We start from the raw sequence: 18,846 nt of genomic DNA on the forward strand, positions 1-18,846 counted from the left end.
AAACAGGAAGTGTTCAGCCACATGTGAAACATCAACCACGACCTGCAACAAATGATGACCAAGTAGGTGTTTTACCTGCTGTCACGGCTAATCCGCACATCAGTAGCAGACAAATTGCGCGAGAATCGGGAATCTCAAACGTCAGTGTTGAGAATGCTACATCAACATAGATTGCACCTGTACCGTATTTCTATGCACCAGGAATTGCCTGGCGACGAGTTTGAACGTTGTGTACAGTTCTGCCACTGGGCACAAGAAAAATTACGGGACTGACAGATTTTTTGCACGCGCTCTATTTAGCGATAGAGCGTCATTTACCAGCAGCAGTAACGTAAACCGGCATAATATACACTACTGGGCAATGGAAAATCCATGATGGCTGCAACAAGCGGAACATCAGTGACCTCGGCGGGTTAACGTATGGTGCGGCATTATGGGAGGAAGGATAATTGGCCCCCATTTTATCGAAGGCAATCTGAATGGTGCAATGTATGCTGATTTCCATGGTAATGTTCTACAGATGTTACTACAAGATGTTCCACTGCATGACAGAATGGCGATGTACTTCCAACATGATGGATTCCGGCACATAGCTTGCGTGAGGTTGAAGCGGTATTGAACAGCATATTTCATGACAGGTGGAGTGGTCATTGAAGCACCATACCATGGACCGCACGTTCACAGGATCTGATGTCCCCGGATTTCTTTCTGTGGGGAAAGTTGAAGGATATTTGCTATCATGATCCACCAACAATGCCCGACAGCATGCGTCAGCGCATTGTCAATGCGTGTGCGAACGTTACGGAAGGCGAACTACTTGCTGTTGAGAGGAATGTCATTACACGTATTGCTAAATGCATTGAGGTTGACTGACATCATATTGAGCATTTATTGCATTAACGTGGTATTTACAGGTAATCACGCTGTAGCAGCATGCGTTCTCAGAAATGATAAGTTCACAAAGGTACATGTATCACACTGAACAACCGAAATAAAATGTTCAAACGTACCTACGTTCTGTATTTTAATTTAAAAAACCTATTCGTCTAAAATTGTGAGCCATATGTTTGTGACTATTACAGCGCCGTCTATCACAAAGCGAAAAAAGTGGTCCAACTAAAACATTCATCTTTCTTTACGTATTACACGAATATGTAATAAAAATGGGTGTTCCTATTTTTAAAGAAAACACAGTTTATATCTGTTTGACCTATGGCAGCGCCATCTAGCAGGCCAACCACACCACCATCTGGTTTCCCGCAGCAAGCTAGACAAGTTTCGTTCTTTGTAGTTTCTTCGTTTGACTCTTATTTCGTGAGATATTTGGCCCCATCACAATCAATGGACCACCGTGTATAAATTATGTAGCAGATGGATTTAGATGAGATTGGCAGATAGTGCTAAGGGGTGTCATTGATAAAACCACTAGAGATGATTAAAATTGTTAAATTATTGAAAAATAGCAATACATCTTTGAAGGTATGCCTGCAGAACCTGTAGGATGGTGCTCAGCGTTTTCTGCTGAGACATTGTTCTATGTAACAGTTATCAATGTAGTAAAACTAATGGTGAGCAAATAACTGTGATAACTCGCCCATTGCTCTCATTCCAGTACTTCTTTCTGATAAAAACAAATAAGTTTTGGAATCCAGGCATTTTTTTTTTTTCACATAATACCTGTTTGATTTCCTAAACTCCTCTGACATAAGCTGTTGCTCACATGACTGATGGAAGTAGTTGTGACCAAACAAAAGAAAAAGATCACCAGTTGATATTTTATATGATCTGTGGAGATGTTCCTGGGTCAGGAAGCAGTGTTGTATTAACAGATTTCACATTATGTAATACATTTTTATTTGGAAACAATTTTAAAAAATGTGCCACTATAGGTTTTTCTGGCGTATGACGCTGGTGAATAGTAATCTGAACTTCAAGAGAGTAAGCATTAAGGGCAGACAGTGTCAGGATTGTTGTATGTCATCTTCTCACAGTGGATACGACACTTTTATCACCTTGTTGACCTTTGATCTAAAAAAAAAAAAAAAAAAAAAAAAAAAAAAAAAACACCATTAAAGTAGTTGCCTCTAATTGCATATTTTGCTTATAGCACCCTTTCACTGATTAAGGACCTGCCATTAACTGTTGAAGAAAACCTGAATAGTTCATAAACAAGCTTTTGGGAGGAGAAAATAAAATTTATGGTTTACTGCCCAGTCCATGCTAATCTCTTTCAGTGAAGCCATTCTGGTATTAGTTCAGAGAAATAGTGAAAAAATCTAAATTATGATGAACGGATGGAAATTAAAACCCAATAACGTACTTCACAAATGATTGCACATGCATTAAAATTCTTCAGTGTGCACTTCACAGATGATGATTTGAGAATGAGTGAATCAGTTTGCAAGGGTGTGCTGGACAGTAGGCCTGCTTTAAGGCATTGTGGTTCTATCACATTTTATTCAGTAATGGGAATTTTGGATTGCCCATAATGGCTTTCAGCTAAAGTGGAATTTCTTTTGTCTTAATTTCTGGAACTGTTGACTCATGACCAGTGAAGGTGATGAATCCCTTAATGCAGAATTGATTTCATACAGTAAAGCTGAAATTTAAGCACTGTTGCAGATAGATTAAATGGTGTGTGTGTGTGTGTGTGTGTGTGTGTGTGTGTGTGTGTGTGTGTGTGTGTGTGTGTGTCCAACAATCTGGTCCCTTACACCGGTTTTAGGAGCCCTATTTAATGAAATAACAGTGACTGCAGCTATTATGTATCTTCTTTGTCACAATGGAAATAGTATCACTATTAAATCATAGTTTCCATTGTGAAAAAGTGCTGTTAATGAGTATATTATGTCAACCTCTTTATAAGACTGTACCCATGCAAAATGGTGAGTAAGCCACAGTGATTCTTTGTGTTGAGAAAATTTCTCATAATTTTCCGAGCACTGATAAACATATAAAGGCTGGAATTTGACATGATAGTCAGGGGCAACAGTGAGAGCCAAAAATGGAAATATTTCCAGCAGTGCAAGGTTGTTCTGATATTAACAGACAAAAAATGTTAAATTTATTTCAGTGCCTGGACAAAATGGTTGCTGGGAGAGTTTTGTGGCCAATAGTATTGTGAAATTGGTGTAACTGCTGCCAGCCTTTATTTAAATTCATGTGCTGGCTGGTGCAAATGGAGAACAGTATACACTGGTTGTTACACAATTTGTGTACAGAGATACCCATGTCTTTCTGAATATTTATATGGAATCACAATTTTTCTCATTTTATCTTGCTTTTAAATTGCATCATACTTCAGATGGGTGCTTTAAGGGACTTAACATATACAAGCTCATAAATACTTACAAAGCCCTGAGAAATTTTCCCCAACACACCATTAGACATTGTGGTTTATTCACGATTTCAGCTTTGAGTACATGTCACATAAACAACATGATGTGGTAAATCCTCCTCCAATGTTCATATTGTTCATAGTAAACCAGATGAAAGTACTAATGGTATTTGTCATGATGGCCTGGTAATGGCATAAACATTTGTATCTGTTGCTGGCTGCAGCAGATTAGTGTTAAATTTGTAAGTTGTAACTGACAGTGCTTGGGGAAAATGCAAATTTTGTAGTGCTTGCACTTGTACAAGGTGTACATTTAAAAACATTTAAATTAAAGGCTAGCAGATGGGAGTGGCGGAGGTTACGACCCCGCCCTCCGCGGAATGGACACCCACCGTGCCCCAGACTTGGACATAGTTTCACTCTCACCAACAGTAAGGTCTTCCTGTTTGGAGGCTTGGCAAATGAGAGTGATGATCCGAAAAACAACATACCAAGGTATATATAAAGACAGTTGTAGATTTTTTTCCTCATGTCTATAATTTTACCTCATTTTTCTATCTTTTCATGGTGTATGAAAATAACTGCTGAAAAAACTTGTGACCTTTCATGTATTATGTTCGTGATATGAGAACATATAAGTAAATATGATTAACTGCTTTGTGTAGCTGCATGTGTTAATGTATTTGTTAAAATATTTGTGGAGAAATGTTACTGTAGGTGTAAATGTACATTAGCTTTCTGTGTATAGATGTTGTGAGTGCCAACTATGTTTTGTAATACTGGGAGTATGACTCTATATTTAATGTTGTAAATACACCTTGTAATACTTCATAACAACTTACAGATGGGGGGAGGAATCAAGAGGATGCAAACAATACATTGTTTTCTCTCATTCAAAGAAAAAGCACTAAAAGAAATGGTTTTAACCCAGGGACTACACACTGGCAATCTTAAATGGTTCGAGGTTTGGTGAATGTTACATGAATTTGAAGATGTAACTGTAAAATGTTTTACGAGTAAATGAATTAAACTGCATCAAATTATCACTGAGAAGGGTATGGGGAAAAAAGGTCATAGGGACGGAAATGTGTTCCAGGGGAGGTACCCCCATTTCACTCAAGGAGGTGATGATATTTCTGTCTCACTCCAGTATCAGCACTATGCAAGTGTGGCCCACCAGCATGAAGTAAGCCAGACGACCACGTGGAACATTCTCCATTACAACTGCCACCATCTATATGACTTAAAGCATGTGCAAGCCTTACTGTCTATAGAGTTGCCACACGTGACCTCTTAGCAACACCCCCCCTGCGGGTTCGGGGATCAGAATAGGCCTGCGGTATTCCTGCCTGTCGTAAGAGGCGACTAAAAGGAGTCTCAAATGTTTCGGCCTTCTGTGATGGTCCCCTCTCGGGTTTGACCTCCATGTTTCTAAATCATTCCGAAGAGCGAGCCAATTGGGGAAGGGCGCCTTACATGGTGCACTGTATCTGTCGTGCGATTAGACCTTTAGCCGGCTTTCTCGTCGTTGCAATGGCGTCCCGCTCGTTTTCGATCTCTTGGGCGAGGATACGTCCCTGGGTGTGATTACCACACTGCACTCTGCAGTGTTTCTTTTAACTGCGACGACGACCTTGGACATTTTTGCACCTAAGATCCAGCACGGTAGCCAGTCCGTTGTGGTGGGGCCGCCATGTACCCTCTTGGTTGTAGCCCCCTGACAACACAGGGATCGCTCTACTGATGCCTGCGCCGTTAACTCCTCACGTATGCCAAGGAGTAGATGCCTATCCTACTGGGGTATCGGGACTCTCGGCAACGGCCATCCTGCCAGGTGGCCTTTGCTGTGGCTGGGTGGCGCCCGTGGGGAGGTCCCTTGGTCGGAGTAGGTGGCATCAGGGCGGATGACCCGCAATGAAGCGTGGTACATCATCTCTCGCTGGTGGCCAGCCGCCAGCAGTCTCTAAGCATTCTCGGGCTCAATTTAATGCTCAGAAGTACGATCCGAAAACGTTCCCCTCCCTGGCCACGCCGTGGGAAGAGCGTAAGTCTCAGGATGGAGGTAACAGTTATTCGCCCCGATTCTTAGTTTGCACGAGAGCTGATGGGGAGTCTTTTCTCTCCACAAAGCCTCAGTTCTTCATCGAGCATTTAGAGGACAAGTTTGGGGAGGTGGAGGGCTTGTCTAAAATGCGCTCTGGGTCAGTACTGATACAAACGGCATCCTCCGCCCAGTCACGCAGGTTACTTGCTTGTGCCAAGTTGGGGGATGTTAACGTTACTATTACACCACATAAGAGTTTAAATATGGTCCAGGGTGTTATTTTCCATAGGGACCTCCTTTTGCAGTCTGATGACGAGCTGCGCGCTAACTTAGAACGTAGAGGTGTTCATTTCGTCCGGCGCGTCCATCGGTGTCCGAGGGACAGTCAGGTTGCTACCGGTGCCTTCATCTTGGCCTTCGAGGGTGATACGTTACAGGAAAAGGTCAAGGTGATGGTCTACCGATGTGATGTCAAGCCCTATATCCCTCCCCCGATGCGGTGCTTCAAGTGCTGGAAGTTCGGCCATATGTCTTCCCGCTGCACTTCCAGCCTCACATGTCGAGATTGCGGACGCCCATCTCATCCCGATACTCCATGTGCCCCGCCTCCCATCTGCGTCAACTGCGGGAGCACCATTCACCTTGCTCGCCAGACTGCAGAGTGTTCCAGAAAGAGCGCAAAATCATGGAATATAAGACCCTGGACCGGCTGACCTATACTGAGGCCAAAAGGAAATATGACAGACTCCATCCCGTGAGAATGACATCTTCTTATGCAGCTGCTACAACAACTGTGCTAGCCCCACGAGTTTCGCGACTTCCAGCCAGCTCGATCAGCAGTAAGACTCCTCCTGCCCCCTTGCCCGTGGGGGGGCTCTACCCAACCGGTTGCTCCTGCACCACCTACCTCAGGAGCAACCTCCTCCCACCCGTCGGGGACGTCCGTCCCCGCTTCTCAGCCGGTGAAGCGTCTTAACTTCTTCGGCTACTCTCGCCCGTAAGAGTTCCCTTGGGACCCTCCCTTCCCATGGTTCCACCAGCGGGAAGAATGACGGCCGCCAGTGGCATAAGTCCTCACCAGCGGCCGGGCGTAGGGCTTCACGATCCTCCTCTGTCCTGGAGACTGAATCGGTGAAGCCTTCCCAGCCGGTGAAACCCAAGGTTCAGCGAGAGAAGTCCAAGAGAAAGACCTCTAAGGCCAAAGAACTTGCGGTGGCACCAACCCCACCGCACCTTTCGCGCTCTGCGTCTGCGGATGAAGTCGAGATTCTGGCGTCCGCTGAGGACCTTGATCTCGCTGGTCCCTCAGACGCCATGGATGCCTCTCGTACGGGTACTGAATCGGTGGCAGTGGGTGAACAAGCGGCGTAACTTGCCTTCCCAGTCCTTTCACGCCTTTCTCAGCCATGGACAATATCGTCCTCCAGTGGAACTGTGGCGGTTTTTTCCACCATCTAGCTGAGCTCCAACAACTTATCAGCCTTCGCCCTTTCTTCTGCATTGCTCTTCAGGAAACTTGGTTTCCAGCAATGCGAACCCCCGCCCTCCGTGGCTATCGGGGTTATTATAAGAACCGGGCAGCATATGAAAGGGTGTCGGGTGGCGTCTGCCTCTATGTCCTTCACACTCTGCACAGCGAGTCTGTCCCTCTCCAAACACCTTTAGAGGCTGTCGCTGTTCGGGTGTGGACGCCACAGGCTGTTACCGTCTGCAGTCTTTACCTTCCGCCGGATGGTGATGTCTCGCAGCATGTCCTGGCTGCACTGATAGCCCAATTGCCGCCACCTTTCTTGCTATTGGGCGACTTCAACGCCCATAACCCTCTGTGGGGTGGGTCAGTGGCAACAGGTCGAGGCGCCATCGTTGAGCATTTATTGTCGCAGCTCGATCTCTCGATTTTAAATGATGGTGCCTTCACACACTTCAGTGTGGCGCATGGCACATACTCCGCCATTGACCTTTCAATCTGTAGCCCTAGCCTCTTACCGTCTGTCCAATGGAGTGTGCATGACGATCTGTGTGGTAGTGACCACTTTCCGATCTTTCTGTCACTACCACAGCGTCACTCTCCTGGGCGCCCTAGCAGATGGGCTATGAATAAGGCTGACTGGGACTTGTTCTCCTCCACTGCCGCTCTTGAGCCTCTCCCTAATGACGACATTGATGCGGTGGTTCAATCGGTCACCACCGGCATCGTTACTGCCGCCGAATCTGCCATTCCCCGCTCCTCTGGGTCCCCTCGGCGGCGGACTGTGCCTTGGTGGTCGCCTGAGATCGCTGCAGCGATTACAGATCGCCGGCGGGCGCTACAGCGTCACAAGCGACATCCCTGCATTGAACACCTGATCACCTTCAAACGGCTGCGTGCGCGGGCCCGCCGCCTTATCCGCCAAAGCAAGCAGGAGTGCTGGGAGCGGTACGTGTCCACCATTGGCCTCCATGTCACTCCATCGCAGGTCTGGGCCAAGATTCGACGCGTCTGCGGCTATCGGCCACCTGTCAGCGTCCCTGCGCTCTCACTGAATGGAGCAGTTTGTACTGACTCCGACGTCATTGCAAACCACTTAGCAGAGCATTTTGCTATGAGTTCCGCTTCTCCGAATTACCCTAAGGCCTTCCGCTCCATTAAAGAGCGGATGGAACGTCGGAGCCTTTCGTTTTGCACCAACCAACCAGAATCGTACAATGTTCCATTCAGTGAGTGGGAATTCCGCAGTGCCCTTGCCGCTTGTCCTGATACCGCTCCTGGACCAGATAGCATCCACTGCCAGATGCTGAAACACCTCTCAGTGGACTGCCAGCGGCGGCTCCTCGACCTTTACAACCGTATTTGGGTCGAGGGTGAGTTTCCGTCGCAGTGGCGGCCAAGTATCGTTATCCCCATTCTGAAACCAGGCAAGAACCCTTTGGCGGGGGACAGCTACCGCCCCATTAGCCTCACCAACGTTCTTTGCAAGCTTCTCGAACGGATGGTGAGCCGGCGCTTGACTTGGGTACTGGAGTCTCGGGGCCTTCTGGCTCCATCTCAGGGTGGGTTCCGTAAAGGCCGCTCCGCCGCCGACAATCTGGTGAGCCTGGAGTCGGCCATCCGTACTGCCTTTGCCCGCCGGCAGCACCTGGTCGCTGTCTTTTTCGACATGCGGAAGGCGTACGATACGACATGGCGTGATCACATCCTTTCTACGCTTCATGGATGGGGTCTTCGGGGCCCTCTGCCGATCTTTATCAGAAATTTTCTGTCTTATCGTACCTTCCGCGTGCAAGTCGCAGCCTCATATAGTTCCACCCACGTCCAGGAGAACGGTGTGCCACAGGGTTCTGTTTTAAGTGTCTGCCTGTTTTTAATAGCCATTAACGGGCTCGCTGCGGCCGTGGGAAATTCTGTCTCTGCTTCCCTGTATGCTGACGACTTCTGCCTTTATTACAGCTCTACTGGCATTGCAGCTGTTGAACGTCAGCTACAGGGTGCTATCCGCAAGGCGCAGTCTTGGGCTGTAGCTCATGGGTTCCATTTTTCGGCAGCCAAGACCTGCGTAATGCATTTCTGCCGGCGACGCACTGTCCACCCGGAGCCGCGGCTTTATCTTGCCGGCGACCTTCTTTCAGTGGTGGAATCACACAGGTTTTTGGGGGTGGTTTTCGATGCCCGGTTGACTTGGCTGCCTCATATCCGGCAGCTTAAACAGGCGTGTTGGCGGCATCTAAATGCTCTGAGATGCTTGAGCCACACCCGCTGGGGCGCCGACCGATTTACCCTGTTGCGGCTCTACCAGGCGTTAATCCAATCCCGTCTGGATTATGGGAGCCTGGCTTATGGCTCAGCATCCCCCTCTGCGTTGTGGGTGCTGGACCCAATACTACACAGCGGGATCCGACTTGCCACTGGTGCCTTCCGCACCAGCCCTGTGGACAGCATCCTTGTTGAGGCAGGTGTCCCTCCACTGCAGGTACGACGCCAACAATTACTGGCTGCTTATGCTGCCCATGTTTTTAGTTTGCCCAGGCATCCAAATTACCGTGTCCTGTTCCCGCAGTCGGTCGTCCATCTGCCGGACCGTCGGCCCCGGTCGGGTTGTCCGATCGCCGTACGCGTCAAGGAGCTTCTCTGCGGGCTTGGGTTTTTCCCTGTTCCACCTCCTTTCCAGGCGCCTCTGCATACACCCCCGTGGTGTGTTCCTCGCCCTTGCCTTCGGCTCGACTTGGCACAGGGCTCGAAGGACTCGGTCCCTCCAGAGGCCTTCCGCCGCCGCTTTTATTCCATCCTTGCCACGTATCAGGGCTCTGGAATTGTTTACACCGACGGTTCGATGGTTGCTGGTCGTGTCGGGTATGCGCTAACTCTAGGGGACCATTCCGAACAACGGTCCTTGGCAGCTGGCTGCAGCGTTTACACTGCTGAGCTGGTCGCCATCTTTCGAGCCCTAGCGTATATCCGCTCCTGCTCAGGTGAGTCCTTCATGATCTGTAGCGATTCCCTGAGCGGTTTACGAGCTCTCCACCAGTGTTTTCTTCGTTCTCGTCTGGTGATGGCTATCCATGAGTCCCTGCATACTCTTGCGCGTTGCGGCCGCTCTGTGGTCTTTGTGTGGACCCCCGGTCATGTCGGTATCCCGGGCAATGAACATGTTGACCGCCTGGCGAAAGAGGCCACTTGTAAACCATCTCTGGATGTTGGCCTCCCAGAGACTGATTTGCAGGCAGTCCTCCGCCGAAAAGTTTTTGCGCTTTGGGACGCTGAATGGCGCGATCGGATCACACCCAATAAACTCCGTGCCATTAAGGAGACGACGACTGTGTGGCGGTCATCCATGCGAGCCAACCGCAGGGACTCAGTCGTCCTTTGTCGGCTTCGCATTGGCCACTCCCGGCTAACACACAGTTATTTACTGCGCCGGGAGGACCCTCCTGTCTGTCGCTGCGGGGCGGCTTTGACAATGGCCCACATTCTGTTGGCCTGTCCCCTTTTAGCTGTGGTCAGGCAGACATTTGCGCTGCCTGATACGCTCCCTGCCGTTTTATCTGATGACCCTGTTATGGCTGCCTTAGTTTTACGTTTTATTAGGGCAGGGAGTTTTTATTCTTTAATCTGAGTGTTTCTGTTTTATTTTATTGTTTTGTGTTGATTCTGGCCTTTGGCCTACGGTTTTAAACTAAGTTTTTAATGTGTTTTCGGTGGTTAGCTTTTCCAATTTTTTTTTTTTTTTTTTTTTTTTTTTTTTTTTTTTTTTTTTTTTTTTTTTTTTTTTTTTGTTCCTATGGTCGGCCAACCACCGTCACACTCAGTGTGATTCTATTTCGTTTTGTCTGGTCTTTGTCTATGTTTCTTTTGTTCTGTGTCGTCTGTCTCCTATTCCGTTGAACATTTTTTTATTCTCTGTGGGTATTTTTAGTATTTTGGAATAAGGGACCGATGACCTCTGCAGTTTGGTCCCTTTGATCCTTCAACCAACCAACCAATCTTAGCAACAAATAATCCTGAGTTAATAACGAGCATCAAAACCGATTCAGGGATTAGTGAACACAAGGTTGTCGTAGCGAGATTGAATATTATAATCCCCAAATCCTCGAAAAATGTACCTATTCAAAAAAAGCGGATAAAAATTCACTTGACGCCTTCCTAAGATACAATCTCCTCTCATTCCAAATTTATAATATAAGCTCGAAATTTAGTGCGGACTTCAATGCGAGATGCTTATAACAGTTTCCACAATGAAACTTTGGCTCGAAACCTTCCAGAAAATCCAAAGAGATTCTGGTTGTATGTGAATTATGTTAGCGGCAAGAAACAATCAATGCCTTCTCTGCACAATAGTGATGGAGATACTATCGAAGACAGTGCTGCCAAAGCAGAGTTACTAAACACAGCCTTCCGAAATGCCTTCACAGAAGAAGTAGTAAATATTCCAGAATTCGAATTGAGAACAGCTGCCAACATGAGTAACGTAGAAGTAAATATCCTCGGAGTAGTGAAGCAGCTTAGATCAGTTAATAAAAGTTAATAAAAGCATTCCTTTCGGGTATGCTGATGCATTAGCAACATACTTAACAATCATATACAACTGTTTGCTCGACGAAAGATCCATACCCAAAGACTGGAAAGTTGCACAGGTCACATCAATATTCAAGAAAGGTAGTAGGAGAAATCCACTAAATTACAGGCCCATATCATTAATGTTGATTTGCAGCAGGGTTTTAGAACATATATTGTGTTCTAACATTATGAATTACCTCGAAGAAAATGGTCTATTGACACACACAGTCAGCTTGGGTTTAGAAAACATTGTTCCTGTGAAACATAACTAGCTCTTTATTAACATGAAGTATTGTGTGCTATTGACAAGGGATTTCAGGTTGATTCCATATTTCTGGAGTTCCGGAAGGCTTTTGACACTGTACCACCCAAGTGGCTCGTAGTGAAATTGCGTGCTTATGGAATATTGTCTCAGTTGTGAGACTGGATTTGTGATTTCCTGAGAGAGGTCACAGTTCGTAGTAATTAACAGAAAGTCATCGAGTAAAACAGAAGTGATTTCTGGCGTTCCCCAAGGTAGTGTTATAGGCCTTTTGCTGTTCCATCTCTATATGAACGAATTGGGAGACAATCTGAGCAGCCGTCTTCGGTTGTTTGCAGATGGCACTGTCGTTTATCGACTAATAAAGTCATCAGAAGATCAAAACAAACTGCAAAATGATTTAGGAAAGACATCTGAATGGTGCGAAAAGTGGCAGTTGACCCTAAATAACGAAAAGTGTGAGGCCATCCACCTGAGTGCTAAAAGGAACTCATTAAACTTCGGCTACACGATAAATCAGTCTAATCTAAAAGATGTAAATTCAACTAAATACCTAGGTATTAAAATTATGAACAACATAAATTGGAAGGAACACACACACAAAATGTTGTGGGGAAGGTTAACCAAAGATTTTTTTTTTTTTTTTTTGGCAGGACACTTAGAAAATGTAAGTAATTTGTTAAGGAGACTGCCTACACTACACTTGTCCGCCCTCTTTTAAAATACTGCTGCACGCTGTGGGATCCTTACCAGGTAGGACTGACGGAGTACATAGAAAAAGTTCTAAGAAGGGCAGCACGTTTTGTATTATTGCGATATAAGGGAGAGAGCGTCACAGAAATGATACATGATTTGGGCTGGAAATCATTAAAAGAAAGGTTTTTTTTTTTGCTGCGACAGAATCTTCTTACGAAATTACAATCACCAACTTTCTCCTTCAAATGCGAAAATATTTTGTTGACACTGACTTACGTAGGGAGGAACGATCACCACAATAAAATAAGAGAAATCAGAGAAAGATATAGGTGTTCATTCTTTCTGCGCGCTGTAAGAGATTGGAATAATAGAGAATTGTGAAGGTGGTTCGATGAACCCTCTGCCAGGCACTTAAATGTGATTTGCAAAGTATCGATGTAGATGTAGTTTTGCCGCTGGTTCATCGCACAGGCTATCATGGTGCTCGGATTTTCCATTCATCCTACTCAGACGAGGCTACCTTTATGTGGGCTGTATTGTCAACCTTCACATCAGTCGCCTGTGAGCTACAGAGCATCACTATGCTATGGTGACAGTGGAGCATCAACACTGGTTGAGCCTCAGTGTGTGGGCAGCGAATATTGGCAACCGACTTGTGGGACCAGTCATACTTCGACAATGTCTTGCAGGCAGGGCATATCCACACTTTGTGTGGGTGTCCCTGCCTCCCCTGCTGGAAGATTTGCTTTTTGTTGCACGAAGGGTAATGTGGCTGCTAGATGATCACACTCCATTGTACTGCCCTCTTGAGTGTGGTTCTAAAACACTAGTACACGCAGAACACTGCCTCTTGTGTAGTGTGTTATCAAGTATGCTTTGTCACTGAAACCTGCACTATCAAATATCGTCTTATCTCCACATTCAAGTTAGCGTAACACCTTCAGAATGTCTGTGGTGATATGTTCATATAACCTTCGTATTCTCTCAGGTATTGTTTCCTGCGGTTTGTTCCAATTTAGCAAAATCGCTCTGTGTATTGTAATGACGTCAGCAGGTCAGTCAGCGTCAGGATGGATGAGTGAGGTGGTGACATCACAAGTGTCTGAGGCCTAGCTCCAAAGGCTTGTGAGTGTTTCTTCTGCTCAAAGGTATCAGTGAACAGTGGTACCTGTAATAACATTCTATGAATGTGATTGCCACAGTGAATATTTTCTTTTCCAGCGTGCAGGAAGAGGGCTGGGCTGCTCGCTCAGATGGTGCCGAGGAATGCTAGACACAGCACTCAGCTCACATAGCTTGCAGCAGGTCAGCATCTTCTGTCAGCCACAGCTGTGAGATCAGGCAGTAGTGGTAGCATGGAATGATGTTCAGCCACAGCTGGCAGACTGACATCTCTTAGTTGAAGTCCTCAAACAGGCAGCAAGCAGCACATCATGGTTCGCCAGTAGAGTTAACCTCTAACTAGTGAGTCAGTCATTCCTTCAGGCTCAGGAATGGAGATGGAATGACCAGACAGAGGATGAGATGTCTGAAACGGGATTATTTAAAGCCAGACGTCATGTCGTTGTAAGAGGTTAGAGCAGCCATGTACTCTCGTTTAACTACAGGTGTTAGCAGGCATGTCTGTGCTGTGGTGTCTACTAAAACGCCATGGAGAGGCAGGGCTTTGATGTTGAATGTTATTACTCTGTATTGTAGAGTTTGCAGAACAGTAGTCTGGGTTCTGTCTGACTGCAGAGTTTGCTCTCCTTGCAATGACTCTGCTCACTGTGTGGTAATGAGTTAAGTGTTACCCTGATTTTACAATATTGGCTCTCTTCACATGCTCTAGATTATGGTTTTGACTCACAGACTTTGTCCTTTTACGGTCTGTGTCGAACAGTAGCTGTGAAAGTTTATGGGTGAACCAGGCAATGGGCTTGCTGTGCAACAATCCTCCCTTCAAAAATTCTCCACAAATTTTGGGTTGGTGTCACTCTGGAACAACTTCATATACTCAGGTTATATTTGCAAAGGTTTACATTTAGCAATTATTGTATAACAACTTTTAAAAAGTGGATTGTACTGCTTATTACTGTTCCTTTCCTTAAAATCTGAATTTAATCCCTAATTACTGTAATCTGATAACAAGTATTAACACAAGTCAGTCTAGTTCCTATTGTTTACAAATGGTAACAGGCAATTCTATAGGGATCTGATATGATGATAGGTCTGAAGGACTTGCAGCTTCACACCTTAAGTGTCGGTAGATCATATACTTTGATCAACCATAACATCATAACCACCAACCTAGTAGAAATATGAACCCGTCTAGGTGATAGCAGCATCATCTGACGAGGAAACATTGCTAATCACACGCACAATGCATGTAGTATCAGTGAGTGTGCTGTCCATGTGTAGGATGAGAAGGCATGCGATCTATGTGAGTTTGACTGAGGGCATATTGTGAGGGCATGAGATTTTTGAAAACTTCATGACTTTTATATGAATTTTATATACGCCACTGGCAGATAGAGGAGCGCGTTTATTGTTTACAGACCGGAGAACATGACAGATTCCGTGTACATGTGGTAAAGTTTATATTGGAACAACAAAAAGAAGCGTAAATACACGGTTAAAAGAACACAGAAGTCTTTGCCGATTAGGAAAAACAGATAAATCGGCTGTAGCAGAACACGCTTTTCAGTCAGGAAATCATCAAGTGAAGTTTTCTGAAACAAAAATGTTATCTACGACGACGAACTATTACCCACGGCTTTGTAGAGAAGCAATTGAAATATATAAACATAGGGATAATTTTAATCGGAAAGAAGAGACCATGAAACTTAGTGATATTTGTACAGTAGCACACAGAATTGCTAGACAGTTTTATCCGTGACAAGATTACGATCGATAGTTAAGTTTTATCCCTGACAAAGATAATCTCTGCATATCACGTGTAACTCTGGCCACGCCCACTTTCTACGATATATAAGTTGCTCTCAGACGTCCGACCCGTCAGTCGGCAAGACTCACCAGAGGAGAAACACCCCTCTCAAGATGTCCAGCGCAGCTCTGGACGAAACGTTAGGAGCTGAAGAGTTTCATGTACCACGACCTTACATCCCGGAAGGTTTACCAGAAGATATGTCATCCGGTTGTGAAAGCCTTCGTACTAAGTTCACTTGCTTACTGTCCCACACATTTTTACATTTCCAGTCCTTTTGTATTGGTTTACTGAACTCTTTGCCATGCCTCCCATGTTCTTTTTGCAAATTTATTCACTGACTTGATGTCTGATCATAACTTCAGTTTCAATATGTCAAAGGCAGATGACATTTTTCTTCCGTAGATCACCCCATAGGGTGGCAAACCAGTACTAGTATAGATTTCGAATTCTACACACTGATGACATAATTCAGATATGTGTCCCAATCTGCACGTTTGCTGTTTACATAGTGACTCAGCATCTTCATTATTGTTCAGTGAACATGTTCTGTACATCTGTTCGCATGCAGATGAAATATGCTTGTCCATAACTTGCGAATGTGACGTACATGGCATAGGTGTTGATCAGTTAGTGAATAATTGAATTCTTAAATTGCCAGAGATCTTACTATCACAGTAGCCGCTTGCTGGTCATAAATTGCTTTTCTAGGTGTAAACCTCGAAAAATGGTCCATGATTGTTAATATGTATTTATTACTAGCCGGAGTTCAGTTAAATTGACCCAACAAATTAATCCCCGTCATTTCAAATGGGTTTGACGCCTCTGGCAACCTTCAAAGAGGAATCATGTTATTGCTACGATCTGACTGCTGTGCGCGTGGTGTGCAATTCTGCAGTTATTGATCTACATTGGAGAACGTAGAGGAGGCATGTGAAGTGGACTGTAGGATGTCCTGAATTGGTTGCTATATTAGCAATGTAGTTGCTAAGTCTCCCCCCACCCTGCCCAGCATATGAAATTTCCTGCATCTGGATTGTCAAGCTTCTCACTGGGCATGTTTCAGTTGACTATTCATATTGGTGGGCTTACAGTTGTTGGTGAGCTGCCATTTAAGTTTTCACAAAAAAATGAAAGAAAATTTTTTTGTAAAAATTGTTGCATTGTTCCTCAAAATATCCGCATTTACAGTTAACACACATTTGCATACATTCAAATTAGTTCTTGGAACATTTCCTTCACTCTAATGTTGTTTTACCAAAAATGTAGTTGTGTAGGGATTTATCAGCTTGCCATAAATTTTTTTGTCTGAGAGGTGAAACGAAATTGTTTGGTAGTAAATCTGGTCGTGCACGGGATTGAGTAGCATGGAGAGTTGCGTCAAACCAGTCTTCGGACTGAAGACAACAACAACAAGAATAACATCTGGTGCATAATGGTGATAAGTCATAAATTTAGTGTTTTTTTTTCTTTGATATAATCAATTGTTGATTTTAAGAATGATCAACATAGTTTTTTCTGATTTCATTGATGTCTTCTGTCAAACGTATTGTTGTTTACCATTCAACATTGAACTGTTAATTTTCTTGGAAGTGCTTCACTGCTTTTGAAGGTTTTGATTCACCTTGCAACACCAAAAAAATTGATTGCAGCTTATTTTCTGACTCTTACAAATATATTAAATTTTCATCTCTGGTTACAATGTTGTATATGGAGTGGGCATTTCCTTGCACACATTGACACAAACCTGATCAGCAGCGTCCACCTAACTTTGCAGAATCCAGATGGGAGAGATTTTTGCCACATATAAATATTAACGCACATTCCAATGCAATCCAATCTTGGCTATGTCTAAGAGGGTGCTTCTATCCCTTGTAAGTCACCTACTGATTCTCTTCTATCATGTTGGATTCCGTGTTGAATTTGGAGAAAATAATTTTTGTCAATCTCCATGGAATTAATTGCTCACCAGAAGCAAGACTGCTACAAAATTCTTCAAACCAGATGTAAACAGTCTTTCGTGAAAGTGAGCGATTTTCAAAAAGTTAAGCGAAGTGATTTGAGGCATTGTTATTGAGTTGATCTTTCATGGGTTTCACAAACAATCGTCCAACCAATTCCTGTTCTTGCACAACACTGAAACACACTACTTGGCCAGTTTAACTGCAATTTGTTTTAATAACAAAAATGATAAATTTTAAATCAATAGTTACATCATATCTCAATATTGCTATCCAGTGGGCAAGGTAGTGTTTGGCAAGCACAAAGACAAGCAGTAGAAACTCTTGCTGTGTGCAGGTGAACATTATCTTGGTGAAATGTAAGCCTACAAAGGGCAACAAAACGGGGTGTAGAATGTCAACGTACCATTCTGCTAAGGCTGCCATGGATGGCAACCAAAGGGTTCCTGCTATGAGAACAAATGGCACCCAAACCGTCACTCCTAGTTGTGTGGCTTCATATTGGGTGACAGTCAGGTTTGTATCCCACCATTGCCTGGGTGTGTCTCAAGACAGGTCTTCAGCCTGAAATGTCATTGACTGGAGTAGAACAGTCTTCATTGATGAATCTGGCTTTGAACTGAGCTCTGATGGCCAGTGAAGACACGTCTCGTGATGTTCCAGACAGCATTGGGATACCAACTTGAATTTTGCCCGCCACACGGTCTGAGAGCCAGAAGTGATTGAGATACCATTTCTTTTTGTAGCAGGACCCCTTTGGTTGTAATCCACAGTACTCTGACAGCATAGTGGTACGTTAACAATATTCTGTGCCCCATTTTGTTGCCCTTGATGGCAAGCAATCCTGGGCTTACATTTCACCAAGATAATGCCCACTTGCACAGGTTTTTCTGCTACTTGTCTTAGTGCTTTGCAAACCGTACCTTGACCAGCAAGGTCACTAGATCTCTCCCCAATTGAGAATATTTGGAGCATTAGGGGTAGGGCCCTCCAACCAGCTCAGGATTTTGACAATCTAACATGCTAATTGGACAGAATTTGGTGCGATATCCCTCAGGAGGACATTCTAGAAGTCCATGAACCAATGCCGAGCCAAATAATTGCTTACATAAGGGCTAGAGCTGAACCAACGCTTTATTGACTTGCACAATTTGTGGTGCGCTTTCTTGTGAGGAAATCATCCAGTTTTTCCGGAACGGTAGTCATTTGTCTGTACTTGTACATGGTGGTTTGTTGCTTTTATTTTAATTTTATTTTCTTAAAGGTTGTACTTAATTGGCGATCCTCCTGAAAGTTGTAGTTTCTTTCCCATGCAAGTTCGTGGAAATATAAGGTCTTCTAGAGTGGAAGTCGGACTGCGGGTATGTGTACAGCAAAGTTCATTCGAGGGGGGATTAACTGCAAAGACAGTGAAGTATTTCAGCTTATCCTTAAGGCTATATGGAGACTGGGAAGCATTTGCCACTTCAGGTACGTAGAGAAATCTCTCTATGCTGAGGGAGTTTTAATAAAATTCCTGATAGTGAATATGGTTTGCTTGTTAAAGTTTTGTATAATACTGTGTGATAAGGAGACTGCTACGTTGGTGG

At 44.7% G+C, this 18,846-nt stretch overlaps 1 protein-coding gene across 2 annotated transcripts in view; it reads left to right on the forward strand.

Annotated features, from left to right (window-relative positions):
• LOC124721964 (host cell factor 2) overlaps positions 1-18,846 on the forward strand; it is a 279,952-nt gene that overhangs the window by 16,227 nt on the left and 244,879 nt on the right. For both annotated transcript variants that reach the window (XM_047247128.1, XM_047247127.1), the window contains exon 3: positions 3,672-3,832. In XM_047247128.1, coding sequence (XP_047103084.1) covers positions 3,672-3,832 — 161 coding nt within the window. The remainder of the gene's footprint in view (positions 1-3,671; positions 3,833-18,846) is intronic.

The sequence above is a fragment of the Schistocerca piceifrons genome, chromosome X (genome assembly GCF_021461385.2).
Source record: "Schistocerca piceifrons isolate TAMUIC-IGC-003096 chromosome X, iqSchPice1.1, whole genome shotgun sequence".
NCBI lineage: Eukaryota > Metazoa > Arthropoda > Insecta > Orthoptera > Acrididae > Schistocerca > Schistocerca piceifrons.